The following is a 21,515-nucleotide window of genomic DNA, read 5'->3' as shown; positions in this document are numbered from 1 at the left end:
CAAAGCGATAAATGAAATGTGGTGTCAAAGACCATCAGTTGGTGTTTTCAGTGCATGTTTCAAATCTTGCATTATTCAGTTCAATTCATTTTCATTTTCATTCTTCCACAGAACATAACAAAACAAAATTACAAATGATTTACAGTACACGATTGATGACTGTATGATAAAATTCGAGATGATCAGTGAATATGAAAGCATGCATTTATATACAAATTTTCAGACTAAACTTATAACTATTTTATCCATTCTCAGAGGAAAAGCAGTGTTTGTATAGGCCCTACTGTGGGCAGTTCGTGCTATCTATATGCAAAATCTTCCAGTAAGAATGGGAAGAATTGGAATTCAGAATAATTCCGATTATTCCACAACTTTATGGTTATAAGCTCAATTTCAGTTCATCTGATTTTACTAAAGATTAATGTACTCTGGAAATTACTGTACACGGTATGTTGTTACAGCACATTTTGGTAACACATTTTGGTAACTGCACATTTTGGTTTTTAAAAAAAAAAATGTTACCAAAATGTGCCGATAGTGCACCTAGGCCCTGTTTATGTAGCTACCTGACGGGATCAACTGTTACCAAATGTGATTTGCCTGCACATTTTGGTAACTGAACTAAAAACCCACAGAATGTCATTAATTTGGCCGCATACGGGGACTGCGAAGTACCTGCGTGGGAGTTTGCCTGCGAGGTGTTGCCGCTAAGAGCCTCCTACTGGCGTTCTGCGTGTACCGGGTACTCTGCGGGCAATCCCCGTGACTCACCCGGAAAAAGTTTTGGTCATGCTCTAAACTTGGCTGCGGGTAAATCGGACTTGCGTGCGCACCTCCGGGCACATACGGGCGAGATACTCGCTAGGTACGTCAGCTCGGTGCAGGCCAACTGCGGAGACCTTCGGGGTACCCGTACAGCAAATTTGCTTCCCCGCAAGTCAACCCGCAAAACTTCCCCAGATACGGTACGACAAGGAGTTGACTGAGCATGCCCAAAATATGTTCCGAGTGAGTCGCAGGGGTATACACGCAGAACACCAGTAGGAGACTCTTACCGGCAGCACCTTGCAGGCAACTCCAACGCAGGTACTTCGCAGTACCCGTAAGTCGCTCGCACACGATTACACACACCCACTGATCATCTCTGTACTGCTGGAGGACACACACTACTTCCCGACACACACCCCCGGATTACACAACACGTACCTTGTTGACACACGATAGAACTGGGTCACGTCGACTACCGGTACTAGAGAGCCAGCTGTACGTATGTATGATGTGCAGTCTTACATTGGATCCATACAACCACGGACACATCGAGTGGCGAGAAGAAAAATCTTCGAAGACGTTTCCCGGTGGATGCCGAAAATTTTAAGTTTTGTCTACCAATAGGGCTGGAAATATTGTAACAAATCAGTTGTCTCCCCAAAGGTGGATTCCATTTGTCGAAACTTTATAAAATCTGCGATTGCGGTGATTGCCAGTCTGTCTCGTGCGGACTTTGAACATCGGCATATCGTCGTGCGTGTGGCCCCGAAGTCCTGGCTTGGTGCAGCGTCGCGTATCCGTAGCTTGTGAAATGGATGGAGCGGTCACATCACCAGCAGCAGAAAGCAGTCCACAGAACACGGATGTATTTGACGTTTTACCTGATATGCCGGCTGGTCCACTGGATTCCTATCGGAGAAATGCATCTTTTAATTGGAAGGCTCTGAAAGTTGCTATTGAAGGAGAAGAAGCCATTAAGTTTCAGGTATTAACGATAGCAATCCGGGCCCGGGGCAATCATTTTTTATTCATGCACTTTTTAGTTTTTAAGGCCTTAGAATCGGTGCGAGATAGACCATAATTATAGGAATTTAGCATTAAGGCTATAGGGTTTATGCACAGGTTCTCACAGCATATTGTAGGCTATGTTGTACTGAGCTAAGTATAATTATGAAGGAAGCATGTCATATAATTGTATGTCTATGACTATGCAGGGAAATGTGTGTTGAAGCAAATCAGTCAGTCCTCAATTGGTTAATGTGTGACTGTGATGATGACTATCAGAGTCTCTGTATCACTATCAGGGATAATGTTAAACTGCAAACTGGACTCCGAATTCATGCATTATCTTAACTAAATATTCAGCGACAATTTATTCATAAAATGGGAGAGTTTTGCTCTTTCATGGAACTAATTTCACGAGCTGAATCAGCCCATAGAACTGATGTGTATCAATGTTTCATATTTTTGGGTGTGTGGATTTTTCCTTACTCAGTACAGGGTGTGGAAGACCCTTGAGCAAGATCCTTTGTTCCAGCACAGCCCAACGCTGCTACCTCTGGACGAGGCTCGGCGCAAGACTTTCCTCTGCACCCGTCGTCTGCTGGAGTATGGCTTCCCGGACTCCCTGTCCAACAGTGACATGCGACACTCCTGGTTGACTGAGGCCCTCGTCAGCTACGATAGTGCCGTATCAGCCAAGTTTGGTTTGAACAAAGTGGTGAGCTGAGCTCATCAATAGCATTCACACGCACAAAATAGCGGGTTACCCCAGAAACTCCAGTTATTTGCAAAGACTCTTCACATGTACAAAAAAAATAACCTGCTAATTGCAGATCAAGGTGTCAGCCAAACTTGCAAACTGAATCGCAAAGCACACTTCATTGCCTGCACTTCTCTTTGCCCATTGTTTTTTTGCGCGTCACAAGTGGTGTGGTTCGTGTCCTGTTGTTGTGACGCGCCAGAGAGGTCAAGGATCTCTTCGCGGAGCCCTCACTGTTGTGATGTGCACATTGAATGATGGGATATACAGTAAAAACTCTGAGTTTCTAAACCCGACCGTTCACACGCACCGGCTGGGCAAATTAGCGCGAGATTAATTCAAAAATAAAAGCAAGATTTCTTGGGTTTAGCATTGTGCTGCTGATAGTGCTAATTTGGGGGATTTTGTGTGTCTACATGTGCAAATAACTCGAGTTTTGTAACCTGCTAATTGGTGTTCATTCGAATCCTCCTCATATGTCTTTCCAGTTTCAATAATAATGTACTGTAAGACAATTAGTTGAAAGTTGAATTCTTCCCCCCCCCCCCATTTCCAGTTTGATATTTAGCTCAGTTAAGTAGTATAGGTCTCGAGGTAGTCACCCACTCTCACTCATCTCTTCTATCACATCTGATTCTTCTGTTCAATATTCTGTGTTACCCTGTAGGCATTCATCCCAGCTAGATGCCATCTTCATCCTTTGGCTTTCAATTGCAATTTGGGTGAATTAGGCTCTTACATTTTAGTTGGCCTCCCCCATTTCTTTCATTTCTATTGGCTATTCTCTGAGTTATTTCAAATTTGCAAATGGATATTTTATATGCAAATATATTTTATTAATTTTATGTAAACTATTAAATCATTGTGGGAAGTCTTGCTGAGGGCAAGCAGCCTCAGAATAAATCACCTCAGGACTTCAAATCTGCAAGACTTGTTTTCATCTGTATGTAGCACTCCTACATGTATGATAAGAAAAGTATGGAATAAATTAAATGGTCATAAACAATCTAGTGATGATATAATTACAAAATGCTGTAAAATGTAATTATTGTGAAAATATTGCTAGTGGTTTTGGTTTTTTTTTTTTTTTTTTTAATTTTTTAATTTTTTTTTAAATTTTGTACCCTTCTTACTCATTTCAGTTCCCCGAGGGCTTTGCATTATTTTTCATTTCCCTGGACTGGTCTCTGGAACAAAACCAGCATCTGATGTGCATTTACTCCTCTCCTATAAAGGAGCATTCCAATGTTCTAGGCTTTAACTTTCTGGTGTCTGCACCAGGGAGGTTATATTCCACCTCCCTGTCTGCACTAGTTATCTTAAATCAAACTGTGATAACATTTTAAAACTTTCAACCTTGTGCCAATATCTGTACCCGTGAGAAGGGAGGGCCATTCGGGGTAACAGTCTTTCCCTCTGGATAACCCTCTCCCTGTCCTTACTCCCTTACCTCCCCCCCCCCCCCCCCCCACCCATCCCTCTTTTTACTTTTGCCTCCTCCTTTGCTATAAATTTAGATGTTTGGTGAAACAGTGAGAGCCACTGGTACGGCCAGACATGAGAAGTTTGCTGCACAGTGTGAGAAGCTGGAGGTAAGTAGATCCGTTTTTTTTTATTTCGACAGTGAATTGATTTTTAATACAATTTTAGTTTGTATACTTTGGTAAAATGCTTCTGGCATCTTGCCAATGATGAATGTAGCCATGTGAACGTTGGCTCTAAAAAGTGCTAAACCTTTGTTCCCTGTATGGTGTCGATAATAATTTAAATCTTCTGATAGCAGTAGGCTTGTTTTGTTTTGTTTTGTTTTGTTGTGTTTTGTTTTGTGTGATGTTTTTTTTTTTTTTTTTTGGGGGGGGGGATGGGGGATTTATAGTTTTGCTGATGTAATAATGATTAATGATGGTCATTATATTTCATCAAATGTTAAACTTTCAAAGATTTGAAGGATAACAAAGGCAGTGCCTCTGGCATGGTCTTAAGGTCTTTACTTGGAAAAATCTGAATGTCTTTGGACATTTGTTTTTGTTTCACAGTTTGTATTGTGAAGCATTTATGTATTATTTTATAGCTTTTGATAGCAAAGTGTCACTCCATAATTGTCATGGACTACACTGAAACTGAGTACAGTGCACTCCCGTTATAACGAACACGGTTATAACAAAATTCCGGTTACAGCGAAGTAAAATTTCAGGAGGCAACATTATCCACTCTATGTATTTTTATTGTTTATTTGTTTGGTTATAATGAAATTTCGATATAACGAAAGAAAACTGCCAGTCCCAATGACTTCATTATAAAGGGTGTCTACTGTACTTGAAGAATAAGGTAGATTGTGGGGTTTGGTAGCATGTTTGTGTAGTAACAACAGATGAAATGATTAAAAAAAAAACATAAAAGGAACGACAAGAATGTTACAATTTTATTCATTTGAAATTGTAATGTGTTGTTTTGTTTTCTGGGTTACTTTTTTTCATCCCCATTCCAGGCCATGGGCTGTTTTTCTCTCACCGAACTATCTCACGGAACAAACACAAAGGCCATGCGTACAACGGCGACCTATGACCCCACTACACAGGTATCTGGCAGCACAATCAAACAGCAAACATTTGGAAGATTTGTGTGATTGTGAACTGTATGAGCTTGCATGAGATAAGAATGGGTATAAAGTTGGGCACACATCAGTGATATAGACAGAATTTCTATGCACTATAACCACTGAAACCTTGTTCTGCACTTTTGTGTATTATAGATGTTTTCAAAAGATGGGAATGAACACTTCACACTGTGCAAATTCCATGTTTGCATGATTTTGATATAGCAAGTCAAGTAGAGATTAAGGGCCTTTAAAGGTGATGCTCTTGTATTGTAAGTGCTCAAATTTTTATGAAATGTTTCCTTTACAAGATTACGAGTTGTATCAACTAATTGTCCATTAAGTTTACTATGCACAATGCTGCTTTTTTGAATTTCTATAGTGAGTCAAGAGTATTTGATATGTGAAAAAAAATCCAAAGTTTATGATTCCATGCCACCTCATTCTGTTGTTAGACTATCTGCTAGAAAAACAGTGAGAAAAAGAGCAAGACTGACAATGAGAAAAGAAAAAGTGAGACTCTTTTCATGAAGGTGAAATATTTAGAAATATAAGTGTATTTCATTTTCAAGATCAAACAGATTTTTCTTTTTCCTATGAATTGTTTATGTGCCCTGGACTGTTTGGTTTATTTCTTGTTTAATATCCCAGGACCTTCTCAGGATCTGTAGAGCTCAATCGTGTATTGTTTCTGTGCTCTATCTTTAGAGCAAAGTACATTAAAGTTCACTCCATACTTGTCAAAATGAATAGAAGGTCACACAGTCAAACAGGATATTTAATTATGTAGACTTCCTAAACTGCGATGAAGCTGATAAATGTGACTTTATATGCCTTTTTCGTTTGAAATATTTTGGTTAGTGTCACTTATAACACGCACTATAAAGCATGGAAACCATGAAAGCTGCAACTATACCCTTAACCTGTTGAGGACGGTGTGATTTTGCTACAACACGCATTTCCCATAGACACTTGACCGAGTATACTCGGGACTCGTTGTCAACAGGTTAACTATTATCTGTTAATAATAATAATGGTAGACATTTATAGAGCGCCTTTTCCACTGGATACGAAGCGCTGTGACATGTCATCCCTGGTCGCCATAGGCAGGGCTCGACACTAACTTTTTTGTTTGGTGGCCCGATGGGGCCACCAAAATCCTCAATTTCAAATTTTTGGTGGCCTGAGAGAAAAATTTGGTGACCCCGAAAAAAAAATAAATAAAAAAACATTAAAAGTCCTGTTTTTTTTATTGAGTCAAATATCTAAGTTTTATCCAGTCATAGTAAGAATTGGAAGTTGGACATACATCTACTCATAAATAAACCTCAACAAACTCGCAACACTCACTCTCAGGCACTCATTCAGTCCTTTTCATCCATCCTTTAAACAAATATAACTGCTAATTTCCGGTGCAAAAAGTTACGAATTAATTGACATACTTTTCAAAAAAATTTGCGCTTTTTTGAAATTTGGTGGCCCGACTTTCAATTTTGGTGGCCCCGGGCCACCGGGCCACCGTTAGTGTCGAGCCCTGCCATAGGAGATAAAATATATACAAAATACCAGGCAGCGACAGTTCAAGTCCAGTGCACATATAGGGACATCAAAATAAATAAGTCTTCAAGTTTTGTGTGAAATGAGCAAGTGTTGGTGATGATTTGAGAAGAGGAGGGAGCTTATTCCACAGCCTAGGAGCAGACGAAGAGAAAGCTGCATCACCAGCTAGTTTTTTCGTGTGTGGTTGAGTAAAGGTAACGGATGATGAAAGACGAGTGTGCCTAGAGTGAGAGTGTCGTACCAGACACTCCCCAATGTACTCTGGAGCTCTATTGTTGACTACTTTGTACACCAGTAGGAGAAGCTTGAAGGATATTCTTGCCTTGACTGGCAGCCAGTGGAGTTGACGTATAAGAGGAGTGGCATGAGAACGTGAACGAACATGGTACACAAGTCTAGAGGCAGCATTCTGAACTCTCTATAAGCGAGGACATTTCACTTATGACATTTTTGTTCATCATGCCTCCACCCCTAATGGGAAATGGAAGAAATTAAGTCTTTGAGGCATACCTCCATTTATCTAACTGCCCCACATTTTGGTATTATGATTGAATGAATATTCTCATAGTAGATTTTGGCAGTATTTGGCACAGGTATGTTACATGAGATACTTGCACCCTGATACTATTATATTGACAAAACTCAAGCTTTCTTGATATTTGTATGTGTTTTTATTGTGTTTCTTTTTGGTATATATTCTTAAACCAAATTTTGAATACCAGGAATTTGTGCTGAACACACCAGACTTTGAGGCCACCAAAGTGTGGGTGGGAGTCCTAGGGAAGTCTGCCACTCACACCATCGTCTTCGCCCAGCTTTACACCCCCGATGGAGTGTGCCATGGCCTCAATACGTTTGTGGTGCCTGTCAGAGATCCCCGCACTCTCCAGGCCCTTCCTGGAGTTCTCGTTGGGGACCTTGGGGTAAAACTTGGTACCAATGGACTGGACAATGGGTGAGTGATTGCCATTAAATGTTACAAAGTAATGTTGAGAACTATTGTGATATATATTTTTTAATTTCTGAATATAGCCTAAAGATAGGGAACAAAGTGCCCTTAACTCCAGATTCAGGAAAGCAAGAAATCCACAATCCTGGGACAGGTTTATATCAAGACTGCCATATTTCTACATAACATATTCAAGAGTCAAAGTTCAATGCAGCTCCATTGATAGAGTGCACACACCAACATGCATATGTGGGACCAACTACTTTAAATATTATGAATGCAGGTGCAGTGATGGATCCAGAGGGGGGCGCACCAGGTGCGCGCCCCCTCTTTATCTTACGTTAATTCTTTTTTTTTATATTCTCTTGCTTTCATTACTTTTTCAATCTGAGAATGCTCCATGAAATGTTGTTATGACTATTGTCATCATAAATTGACAGGAGCAAGGAGCAAATGTTTTGTCACCATCCTGGGTAGCAGTGCTTTATATAATGCTACCAGGGCAGAAAAAAATATTTTCAGTTATATTGCTCCTGCTCAGTGGAGTTATCAAAGTAAAGCTTGACAGTTATTTACCTTTTATAGAATGGGTAGCGAGAATCCCGCGATCTGATTGGTCGAGAGCTATGTGTTCATTTTTACTGGCCGCACGCTGAGTCACAGTGGTAAACATGTTATCGCGCACTTAGCAAGAGTACGCGTACTTGTAACAAAGGTTCGCGCACTACAGCAAGCGTTTGCGCACTCAGCTTAGCCATGCATCCAGTAAAAACTTATGCATGGCTGGCCATGCATCCAGTAAAAACGGTAAGTACGGGTATGCATGCCCTTTACGGAAAGCCAGAAGGAAATCCATCCAGTAATTTTGTCATCGGGTAACACGATAGAAAACTGGGTTTTTGACAAGAAAATTACCCATTCTATAAATCAAATGACGCACATGTCTTTTCGTGCGTCAGTCGGAATATAGTGTGCATGCGGTAACTATGGAATTTAGCCTAAACCCACTCGGCTTCGCCTCGTGGGTTAAGCATTCCATAGTTACCTTATGCACACAATTCCGACTGACGCACTCAGACCTGTGCGTCATTTGTATAATGATGCATGCTTGTGAATGTTAAACTGATTGACATGAAGCTGAGCACTGCTAAATGTCCATGCCATTGACCGTCAGATTTGTTGCATTCAGCAACGTTCGTATCCCGAGGGAGAATCTCTTGAACCGGATCGGCGATGTCACCGAGAGTGGCAAGTTTGTCACTACCATTGAGGTTAGAATACAAATCTTTACAATGATGGCTATTTATTGTACATGGATGGTACCCCAGAAGTTGAAATGAGATTTCACATGGAACAGCATGAATTCTGAAATGAGACAAGTGATGATTGTGCTGATTTTTTTTTTTCACTGAAGTATGATAAAATATCAGGAAGGAAAGAAATGTTTTATTTGCATTTCTATGTAGGGATTCTTACAAACTAGGAACTACAAATTTTATGTTGTGTTATGTGTCAGTGAGTTCTTTTCTTCGTTAAATTTAGGTCTGCTGCAAAATGTGCTGTATTGTAATACAAGAACATTACAATTTAGTGTACTCCAGTAGCATGTATGGAAGAGAAAGGAGATACACACTCAGGGCCTACAATTCACAGAATTGACTGTATTTCAGCATGATCTGTCTGTATGAATGAAGTCTTCCCATGTAGCATGGAAGATGGTTGAGACAAGTGCTCCAAGGATTTGGTCAAAATCTAAAATGATTCAATAGAAAAAACAGGGAAATGGAGAAAGAAAGTTAATAGGATGAAAACATGTTATGAATTAGGGAGGGAGAAAGATTTGCGGTGACACCATAAGTAATCTATGTAGTCCTTAACCGGATCATTGTTTGGCAGAAGAAGAACCTAGAAAGAGGATTGAATTGAATGAGGTGAATTGACAAGAAAATGGATTTTCTGAAATGTGTGGGATTCATTCAACAGCATGTCATATCAAAGGTATGCACTTCTATTTTGAATGGTAATTGCAAATATTGTCAATGTGTTGCAGATAGTGAGTGCCCCTTCTGTCTGAAGGAAGGTCTAGAGCCAATTGACACAAGACTGACTGGATGATAATATGGGGAGAATGATTAGTACAGAATGTATATATGCAATGCATGCTCACCTAACCCTTTCATTACCATTTGCAACTCGTCTCTACACAATCAAATAGCAATGGCATTTTGAGCTGTGGGACTGAGAGGCTTAATTCATTTCACACAAGTACTTTAAAATATCCTTATGCAGAACATTACTACCAGTGTATAATGAATTACAGACTTTTTATTCAGTCAGTGTGCATAGTCAGAACTTGTAAATGTATTAAGTGCTGCTTCGAGGAAAGATGATGAGGGAGATTGTTTGATATTTTGCCAGGACCCAAAGGAGCGGTTTGCTGCATCCCTAGCGGCCCTGTCTGGTGGCAGGGTAGGTATCACCGCCATGGCCGCCTGCAACCTAAAAATGGCCATCGCCATTGCTGTGAGGTACTCGGCTGCAAGGAGGCAGTTTGGACCAACGCCCGATGAAGAGCTCCCCGTGCTGGAATACCAGATGCAGGTCAGACATCCTTTAGCAATCCAGTGACAATGTCAGGTCTCATTTATTGTAGTCTTGCTTTAATAGATTCTCTTAAGGAATCTTGCTAACATTGAAAATAAGGTAATGAGATACATGATCAGGAAACTGAATGATAAACATTCAAATCTGTAAAGGTTTGGAACCATTTCTGTCATAATGAAGTGTGTCTGTGTTCAGTGATGTAGCTGCAATTGATTTAGAACAAAGGAGATGTCAACATACGCTGGCCTATAATTGAGTATTAAAGATAAAATCACTTAGGTTCATCCCAGTTTTTCTTTTTGAAGACAGGTAAAGCAACCACACAATAAATACTAACAAGCTGTTTATAGCATCAGTTGTTTGTGTGTAACCATTGATCCATTTTAGAACCCGCTTTGTTTTATGAACAGAGGGTCATTAGCTGCCATGTGTAACCAAGAAGCGACTAGTGACTTGGGAGAAATTGACTGTAAATGCACTAAATATGTCAATATATATTTTGTGATTAAAAAAGATAATAATTATTGATCTTCCTCTCCTTGGCAGCAATGGAGACTGATTCCATACATAGCAGCTGCATACGTTGTCCACCGCTTCAGCAGGGACTTGGGGGAGCAGCTCGCTTGTTTCCGCAGCGCTGTGGCAAAAGGAGACAAGAATATCAATGCTGTGAGTACATAGGGTACAGTGTTCATCTCAAGGAAAAGAAAAACACAGATTCAGTAATGAGAATAGTTATATAATGAATACAGATTGGAGATATGCCTATTTTCCATGTATAGTGCGTGGTAAACAAACATTGAACATTTTTGCACAATTTAACTGCATTCACATCACAGCTTTTGTATGGTTTTAATACAGAAATACAGTTGTAGCGTAGTTTATTAATGAATCTCTATTCTCCTGTACTCAATTCTGAGTGGTCATTATGAAATTGTATGTGGTTTGTGATAGAAAGTGATGTACAATAACCAAAGCCTCGGACAGACTTCTAAGAATGAGTTATTTGTCAATGTTTTTGTACGTTTGTTAATTTTGTTCACATTCGTGTTTCCCATTTTTTTTTCTATTGGGATGTTATCATGTATGACTCAACATGATTCATGATTGTATTCATGTCTCATAGTGCAGCATTTGGAGATTATTAAAAACAAACAATATGAGATCTATAGATACTACTACATGAAAAATTACTGTTGTGATTATGTTACAGGAAAAAAGATGGAAGTGACTACATGGCTATTCATTTACTGCAGTCACACTGCGTGTCATGAGCTGAGAACCAGACAGGTTCTGACTCCCAACAGTCTTTGGGGTTAGCACCCTTTTGCACTGAGCTCGCTGTAATTTGCTGATTTTAAATTCAAATGTTTGAAATCAGCAGTGTAAGAAAGTATTTGGCAGGAGACACAGTTTCTCAAAAGTCAGTCTTATCTCTATAATAATGTAGCTCTAATATTTGTTGACATAGCCAGTAACAGTTTCTTTTCATTTATGGTCGTATGTGTGCGGTGAAATCTTGTAAAGAGGCCAGATTTAAGAAACCCCTCTTTTAACAAGGTGCAGGTCCTATTTCTTGATATGTTTTTTGTTTTGTTTTGTTTTTTATACCCTGATTTAACAAGGTTATTATGGTTTTTATATGTCTTTGTTAAATGACAAAGTTCCACTGTTTCATTGCGTGTGTAATAGCTTGAGGTTGGCAAGGAGATACACGTGCTGAGTTCTGCCAGCAAACCTATGAGCAGCTGGTTAGCCAGGGACTGTATCCAGGAGTGTAGGGAGGCCTGCGGGGGTCATGGGTACCTCTGGGGTAAGTCTGATGGAACTCGTGTTCAGCTCATAAAGGGACTCAGTAGTTTTTGGTCAAAGTGGGTTCCTGTTGGATGTTTGGAAGAAAATTTAAAAAACAAATATGCTTTTACTTTGCTGCCATTAGTACATGTACTTTGTATATTGATTTGATCTTAAACGTTGGTTATTTTTATGCAATTTTCCTGCTTTAAACTTTAAAGTTTACAGTTTTCATTAATGGTTTCTATGCCTCCTTGTCAATGGTTCATGCAGTAAGTCACTCATAGGATTTCTTTATGTTTAGTATAATGGTGTAAGAACATTGACAGGATGCAGTTTTAGCAGGAAGGGGATTTTTAGTTCAAATCCTGATTTTCAGTGGAAACACAACTGGATGAGTCGCTGACTTTGTAAACAGCGTATCCTAGTATCAAACTCTGCATACATTTATATAGTGCATGTTGCATACATCCTTGGACAAAATATGTTACCCATTCTGTCCCACCTCTGTGTATGAATGGGTACCTGGCAATGCTGAGGCAATGATAGAGAAAGGGCCCTCTGGAACAGCAGTGCTAACACCATAGGCTACCCTGGATGAATGAAACCAAGAACAAAGTTTTAGTTCTTTATTGAGTTAGTAGTGACTACAGGGTGCTGTCCTTACAACAAACACAATTGTAAAGAAATTTTGTAACAGCGAAGTAAAAATTCAGGTCCCCAAAATATCATATTTGTGTATTATATACCTTATTATACTCTGTTTGTTTGGCTAAAATGAAATTTTGATGTAACAAAAGAAAACTGTGGTCCCAAGAACTATATTCTTAATAGGAGTCGCCTGTATTTTGATTCTTTTGAACTCTGCAGTAAACAGATTTGGTGTCCTGAGGGATGATAATGATCCAAATTGTACGTACGAGGGCGACAACAACGTCCTGCTTCAACAAACAAGCAACTATCTTCTGGCTATGGCTCTCAGGCTACAGAAAGGTGAGGAGGAGTCTGTCCTGCTACCAGCATAGTGACAGCTGGGTGTCATTTCTTGTTTGCTGGGGTCTCTGAGAGTGTCTGTATACGGTAGTTATATCTTTAGTATATGCCTGCCTTTGCCAAAAAGTTGTTATGTGAGAATACAGATACGTCACTTGTAATGTTTGCTTACCAGGGCACGTTTTTCAAGGCTGTGGTGGTGGTCTGCAGTTGTAGCATAATTTGATTTTGTGCAAGAATACGGATTCATGAGATTTGCCTTATCATTTTAGCCCAGTTCAATTGTCAGGGGGTAATTTCTTTTATGCTCAAATGCAACTACTCTAGATATCAGAACAGTATTTTCAGCCATGAGGTCAAATGTTAGCAGGGAGATGTTTCCTTGTAGCCTCTTGTCTTTATCACCAACTTTCATTTTTTTCAGTATGTTCACTGCATTTTGAACTTTCGTTTTCTAGTGCATGGTCACGGAATTGTAAAATACACAACATGAACTTGATTGATTGATTGATTGATTGATTGATTGATTGATTGATTGATTGATTGATTGATTGATTGATTGATTGATTGATTGATTGATTGATTGATTGATTGATTGATTGATTGATTGATTGATTGATTGATTGATTGATTGATTGATTGATTGATTGATTGATCGATTGATCGATTGATTTTCAGATTCCAATGGAATAAGAACAGAGGCATCATGACAAGATGTACATTCTACACATTGATGACATGAAGAAATGTAACAGTATTGCAACTTTCAACATGAGTACATGAATGCAAAAAGTGTAGAAATATAAAGGGAAGATTAAGAAGCGCTAAGAAATTGACAGTGAATCATCCAAGTACATCATTATGATGTGAAGAGAAGATTAAACTGTAAATATCTGCAACTTTCACTTCCTTACTATGTTCTATTGATTTTGAAGTACTAAAGATAAATTTCTGCTTACAGGAAAGAAGGTGACATCTCCCATGGGGTCTGTGGACTTCCTGAACTCCATTGACTTGATCACTAGCCAGAGATTTCTCCCAGATGCTGATGTGAGGAATCCAAAAGGTGAGGATATTCTGTGTCCAGTTTTTTTTTATTATTACTTTGTTGTAATGGGATAGAGAAGAAATATATATTGCAGGCTGTCATTGGCAGTGTCTTGCTAGAATGCATTCATGGATCAATTTAATATTTGAACTGTTTCATGAAGATGCTTAAAGTATGAAACTCATTTGGTATTAGTTCCTTCTCTGGGAAGATGCACAGATAGGAAATTGACTCATAGCAACTTTTCGTTTATTTTATGTTTGTGTTGGAGAGAGGAGTAAAAAATACATGAAATGTCCAATCTCTGTCTCATCTTGCCTTTTCAGTTATTCAGTACCAAATTTGCAAAGTATGAGAAACTTTCCTATTGCCTAGTATACAAGAGATTTTCTTTGTGTTGTATACGACAATTGTGTGCCATTTCTCGTCTGAATAATAGAGAGATCCAGAAAAGTGATGGCCAAAGTAAGTAAAGTCGGACTGCGTCGGTACCTTATCGTGTGCGGAATTACTGAAATCTACATTGTTCTGTTAGTTTGACTTGAAAGTTTGTCTTAAGTAAAGTCAATTATGGCGTAGGATAGAGTTTTACTTTCCCTTTAAACTATAAAGTTTTATTTTTACCTGTCATATGTTGTCAATGTCCCCAGTTATCGTGGATGCCTACCAGTGGCTGGTGGTCTACCTACTGACGGAGAGTGGGCAGAAGTTTCAGAAGCAGCTCATGGATGGAAATGATATGTTCACTGCTAGAAACGAAAGCCAAGTCTTCCACTGCCGCACATTGGCCATCGCCTTCATAGAGGTACCTCAGGCCTTTTTTTTATGCCTAAATATATCATTTCTCTCAATGTTTCTACCAAGATATGGTAATTCTGACAATATGTTTGTACCAAGATATATTACTTCTGTCAATATATTTCTACCAAGATATATCTTTCCGTCAATATGTTGCTACTTCTGTCAATATATCGCTTCAAAGATATATCCTTTCTGTCATCACATTTCTACCAAGGTATATCATTTCTGTCATTATGCTTCTACCAAGATGTATTACTTCTTTCAATATATTTCTACCAAGATATATCATTTTTGTCAATATGTTGCTATCAAGATAATATATGTTACTTCTGTCAATATATTTCTACCAAGATATATTACTTCTGTCAATATATTTCTACCAAGATATATCGTTTCTGTCAATATGCTTTTACTGTTTCTGCCAAAATATGTTGCTTCTGTCAATATCTTTCTACCAAGATATAGCACTTCTGTCAATGTGTTTCTGTTGAGATACTAAGATATATCATTTCTATCAGTATCTTTGTGACGACTTCCCTCTTGCTCCAAGACAGTGGAAATGACAATGTCTATTCTCCTCGCTGTGCTGTTCATCTCTTTCTCCATCCATTGCAGCTGACGTTCTTGTCTCGCTTTGCGGACTTCATCAGGACCAACGATCTTCTCCCTGAGCAGACGACAGTTTTGACCAAGCTCTGTAGTCTCTATGGTCTTTGGAGGCTGGAGAAGCACATGGCTACTCTTTACCAAGGTATGTTCTTTTACTGTCTGGGGTCAAATTTTGCAAATAGATATTTTAGCAAATTGCTACTCATCAAACATTTTTTGCATGTTGTTAATTTTGCAGTCTAGTAATCATTACTTCATGTTTCAAGAAATTGATGAGAATAAGTTATGACCGACAATACTAGTACCGAATGTTTTTTACTCTGTGATTTCCTGTGTATAGACAAGTAGTGAGTTCTGTATTCAAAATGTGCTGTTATTCCTCATAGCTACATCATGGCCCAAACAACAGCATGCAAGATAAGATAACTATGATAAGTGCGTAAGTGCTCAAAGGGTCAAACTTGAACCCTCGCCTTTATTCAATTTTCCCAGTTGTAACTTGCATTCTAGTAATTAACCAGTTATCTCACAGACTCTTCTCATCTTCTACACATTTGTCACATCTCTTCCTCATTTGTACTGACTACCTGGTACTTTATTTTGTGGAACTCATGCAAGGCATGATCATACACTAACCAAAGTATTCCTCATACCCCATGGGTCTTTTACTCTCAGGGGGGTACATGTCTGGACCGCAGCCTGCCCAATCAATCCGGGATGGCATCCTAGCTCTGTGCAAGGATCTCAAGAACGAGGCAGTGGCGCTCGTTGATGTGCTGGCCCCTCCCGATTTCATTCTCAACTCCCCCATTGGATGTGCAGATGGAGAGGTAATACAGTGATGTGATAAAATAATGGAGTTGCTGGGCAGCGGTTACCTAATTGTTTCTTTATAGTTATCTCTTACTTTTTATTCCTGTAGAGCTTTTGATACGTGGCTTCGACGGGAGTGCATATTATACAATCCCTACCTCACAGTTTTCTTCCATTTTCATCATAATTTAGTAAATATAATGCATTTTGGCTTCACAACCATTTCATGATTATACTATTTTGGTATATTCAGAATATGTATACTGCTTTTACGTGCTTGATATTATTTGTACACATATATTATTGTCTGGAAATGGATACATTAAGCCTTGGTGGAGTTGTAGTGTTTATTATGTAAGTATGGCAGTCACCTGTGGGCTCTTGTAGATTTGCATATTGTTTGATAATTGTATATTTTACCAAAGGACCAGGGTAACAATGGTTTCATTTCAGTCCAAGGGTATGATTTAGTCCCTGCTGTAATCTTAGCGTGCGTTTGTGTAAAAATTTTCTGAGGCAGAATCACAATCCTAAACCCATTTGAGGCATTTTTGGGTGATAGATAAATGCAACCGTATTTTCAAACCCAGTTAGAAATGCTAATTTGAAATGCCATTCAAAGGGCGTTTTGAAAAATGTTTGAGACCACAGCCTCTCTGATAGTGGATAAATGCAATGTCGTTTTGAAAGGCATTTGTATCTCAGAGCTGGCAGGCCAACTTCCATGCAGTATACAACCCGCAGGTTACAACACGGGCCTCAGTTGACCTCTGCTTCCCGGGTCGCACTGCGCAAAGCAGCTGCGCAGTGATAACACTCGAATCACAATTTGATGATGGTTTAGATAAACGCAGCACCATGAGAATTGCATTCAGACCACGTTAATAGTAAATGCCACTCCAGATGCCTTTTGAAGTGTGATTCTTTCTTTGTGTTTGATAGTAGCTGCTCCCCTAAAGATGCCATCTGAAGCTGTCAAAGTTACTGAGAGAAAATTTTGGGGGTTTTTTTAATTATGGAAAAAAAAAGTTAAAAACGGTCCAAATTTACTACTGGTGTTTGAAAAATACACACACACACACACACACACACACACGCATTTTTACATTTTAATCAAGCGCTGCAAACTTTGTTCCAAAGAAACATGTGATTTGCTTTGGTAGCAGCAAGGCAACAACAAATCAGTGTTGTGAAGCTTAACTGTTGCCGTGGTAATTGCAAGTTATGAAACTGAGAGTGATTGCAATGTTCTTTGCGAAAGAACACCCATCTTTTTCTTCCCTTTTGGTGCAGCGGATGACAAAAGTGAAACATTATTTTTTCATTAGAGTTCCTTGTCATATGAATGGTATAATTTCTGACACTCACCCCGACACAGATCTACAAGCGGCTGTACAATGCTATCCTCCAAACCCCGGAATGCCTGCAGCGACCTGATTGGTGGAAGGAATTCCTCGACAAGCCTGTGATTGGCTCGCTAGCTCCAGCCAAGTTATGAGTGACATGGAGCTACAAGCCTGCAGTAGTAAAGTCATCATGATGCAAGGCATATGCATAATATCTATTATTCAAGGCCTTTTTTCAGTTGGGAGGGGGGGGGGGGGGGGGGGGGTGGTGGTGAAGGGGGGTTACAATGGCTCACTTTGTAATATTGCCACCAGATGCTGTGGTGTTCAGACAAAGGCAGTTTTGGTCAGAGTGACTTCCGAGGAAGGGTCGAAGGAAGCTTGTTCGGAGGAAAGGTCGGAGTAGTGCCCGTCTGAACAAAGTCGTGGTAACTTCCTCCGATTTGGGGAACTTGCCACGACCTCTTCCTCAGACCAAGATACTCCTGAGTTTTCTCAAATGTATCTCGCTACCACAACTAGCCGGTCGAAGTAAATTGCCCGTGCGGACAAGCCCTCCGAGTATCTATGACCTTACATACCTTACGACCTAGGTAAAACTTCCGGGGTCAAATCGTAATGTTGACATTTTGTAAGTACACGTGCGCATGCAGTACAATTCTAACCTAGCCGATCGCGACGAAGAAGCTAGCGCTCAGAAATTCTCATCAAAAAGAATGGACAAGGCAAATGCTGCTGGTAAAAAACAATTGTATGGTCGACATGCGCGGCACTACCACTTCCGCAAGTTACACCAACCCTTAACATTGATCCCCGCAAAGGCTGTGGTAAATTGGTCAGAGTTTCTTCCCAGACCATCGTGTGGACACAGGGTAGTGGTAAGATAAGTATCAATTAGAATTTTAATTGCTATGCGATAAAATCTTACTCCGACTAGAAATACGTCTGAACATGGCTAATGTAGGGTAGGTGTGTTATGACTCAGCATTACTTGCATGTTTCTGTGATATTAATTTGACTAACAAAAAACATGGCGAGGGAACATGCAAGTTATGCTTTGTCTTGGGAAGGGTGCATTTCAATGTCTTTCGTTAATCATATTAGTACTGTAATGATTGACAGATGAGGTTACAACCAGAATCTCGGTTTGGAATTTTCTTCTTGTTGTGGGCATATCCAAGTAATCTGAAGAGAAAAAAGAAGAAAAATTGTTTAAAAATATATGGATTGTTTCTAGATATTCGTTTCACTGCAGACTGCAGATGTTGAGGTATCATGTATCAACACAAATCAAGATGCATTTGTATGTCGTGAAACCTTTGATTGTCAAAATGGAATGTAACAGCCATACCTGGTACCTGTACAATCGTTCTGCTCTTTCTACTCCTTTGTGACATCTTGATTAATTGATTGATGAGATGTATTAGAAAAAGTTGTGAATGTCATTTTATCTTTCCTCTGTATGAAAATTTTGCACTCAGTGAAGTTTTGACCTTTCCAATGATACCAACTCTTTCTTTTTCTTAATATTTTTGTATGTTTTTTTTTCTCCCTGAATACTGCTGTTTTCATGAAAAAAAAACAACATGTTTTTCACAAATTGCATTGCCTCACCTGTTGACTGCAGGATAGGTAAAGATACACCCTGCAACTTTAAACCTTTTGACCCTATGCCTTTGTTAGAATATTGTAGTGCTGTTTACAAGCTTGACGTCTTTGCCTCTTTGTATTCAGCAAGTCAAGTGGTTGGACTTTCAGTTGCTTCCACAGGTAGAAAATCTGTCCATTGGTTTGACCCCACTGTGCTCAAGGAGAACATCAAAACTATGTTTCCATGTAGGGTAGGATAAGGGATCTCCTCCAAAAACTGCTGGCTCCAGTAAATTTAGCATTGTCATCCTCATCTGCTCTATCAGCACATCAGTGCAGTCATTGTTTGACCATCATCTTGATGGAGTTAATACGTTTAGGACGGATTTATTTTACTACAATACACATTTCACATAGACACCCTGCCCAAGTATACTCGGTACTTGTCCTCAACGGGTTTAATCATCTGTTTCATGCTCAGCCTTGGGGTGTTCTGGTTGGACTCTCTCTTCAACCTGATCCTGACAATTGTCTGGTTTGGTGATGGCGTATGATAAGACTTCGTAGGCTTCTTTGAAGAGACATGAGTTCAAACTTTTTGTCGAACTATCATCTTCTTTGAGTGCGATCAGGGCACCGTTTCATGAGAGTTGTCAGCCCTGACAACTTGTCAGTCTCTGTCAATTTTAGTAAAATCCTTGGTTTTGATTGGCTGAGAAGCTCTTGTCACTGACTGCTACCATGGTGATTGTCAAAGACTGACAACTTGTCAGGGCTGACAACTTTGATGAAACAGAGGTCCAGGGTGGCATTTCATGAAGCATTTTGTCCGACAAAGTTGTCGTACAAATTTGCTCTCAGCCACTCAGATGCAAGGATTTCAGCAGCTTGTAACAGTTTGTCAAATAGTATCCGACTGAAACGCTTCATGAAATCCCCTCCGTACTTCAAGTATTTGCTTCATGATGATGTGATGTTGAGATTCTGTCATCCATTTTTTCAGTTCCATCACAAAGACCTACATCCAGATTTCAAAAAGCAGTTGAACAGAACTTAGCCAGACCTGCTTGTGAATCTATCATCTCATCCCTGGCAATTTGTAGCTTATGCTTGTTTGTTCGTTTGTTTGTTTGTTTGTTTGTTTTCCTGGCTTCCTTTGTGCTTGAACTATCACCTTCATCTTCAGAGCAAGGCTCTTCATTGTAGGAGACCTTCACCACCATCTTATCTCTTTCCGATTTAGTGGGAAGATCCAAAACTCCTTGGCCGTGGTCTCATACTGATATTGAGTAATTATCATAATATCTCTTTCTCAAACCTTTGGGTGTTTTGTTTTGTTTTTTAAATCTTTATCTGCTAAGTTAAGCTGCTCATCTGCCTTGGTGTGTGGTTTGGCATTCAAGTGACAGGTGGAAAAAGGACTTTTACTGCAGCATAGATTATCGTCGGCCTCATGCCAAAAGGGCCTTAACACCATAGACTTTGTATACTATTAGTGCCCTTTTGCATGAGGCCGAAGTTATGTTAAAGTGATTGCTAAGTTTATTAACATCTCATGCTGCTCATAAATAGTTCCATATAACGCCACTGTTTGCTCCATAAAACTGAACAAATGATGAAGGAATGAAGTATGAAAGAAACAATTAAATTTGGGGTCATGAGGTTAAAGGTATCGTATAGGTCATAAATTAAGCTTAATCTTCAAATTACTCAGCAATGGATGATCAAATTTTCACCAGATGTACATGTAGATGTCCCTATATCTCTATGGTTTGTGTTAAAGAGATACTGCCTATGAAATGGTGATATATTAATCATGGCTGCTGGCGGAGGTCTGCTCTTTTTGAGTGCTCCTCTAGTTATTGTTTGAGGAATGATGCCTTAATTGTGCAGGCAGTAATATAATGCTGCTACCATATCCAGCTGTACTGTCTTTCGAGAAAAATTCCATTTTTGTTGTATGATGTCAAATGTAGTATGCATGAAATGTAAATGTAAAAATCAGTGTCATAATGTATATGTATAATCAATGTCTCATACCGTGATGTTTTTGCTTGGTTTGAGAAATGACCGCCGACCAAAGATATGTCTAGTGTATGTGCAACATTGTGAACTGTAATATAAAAAATCGATGTCAAACTACAAATGATTATCCACCAACTGCATGACTGCTTTGAAGTTCAATGATGCTGCAGACATTCTGAAATAATGAGACCTTGATTAAAGGTGTCTGTTATCGATAAGTGACTTGGATTGTGAGCCATGAATATTTTATGCACCTT

General features: G+C 39.3%; 1 protein-coding gene across 1 annotated transcript; it reads left to right on the top strand.

The window, feature by feature from the left end:
* Positions 1 to 1,579: 1,579 nt before the first annotated feature.
* On the top strand, positions 1,580 to 17,795 carry LOC139742658 (peroxisomal acyl-coenzyme A oxidase 3-like). Its single transcript, XM_071653186.1, has 15 exons — positions 1,580 to 1,753; positions 2,264 to 2,488; positions 4,048 to 4,122; positions 5,019 to 5,108; positions 7,409 to 7,641; positions 8,810 to 8,906; positions 10,054 to 10,236; positions 10,786 to 10,908; positions 11,932 to 12,052; positions 12,904 to 13,026; positions 13,988 to 14,092; positions 14,725 to 14,879; positions 15,491 to 15,626; positions 16,160 to 16,314; positions 17,676 to 17,795. Exons 1-15 carry the CDS (start codon positions 1,580 to 1,582, stop codon positions 17,793 to 17,795), a joined length of 2,115 nt encoding a protein of 704 aa, XP_071509287.1.
* The last annotated feature ends 3,720 nt before the right edge of the window (positions 17,796 to 21,515 follow it).

This window comes from Diadema antillarum, unplaced genomic scaffold (genome assembly GCF_040938485.1).
Source record: "Diadema antillarum isolate AM-2024a unplaced genomic scaffold, OU_Dant_1.0 seq00001012_RagTag, whole genome shotgun sequence".
Taxonomy (NCBI): domain Eukaryota; kingdom Metazoa; phylum Echinodermata; class Echinoidea; order Diadematoida; family Diadematidae; genus Diadema; species Diadema antillarum.
Note: the sequence above shows the minus strand (reverse complement) of the source record. Positions and strands in the feature narration are given on the sequence as shown.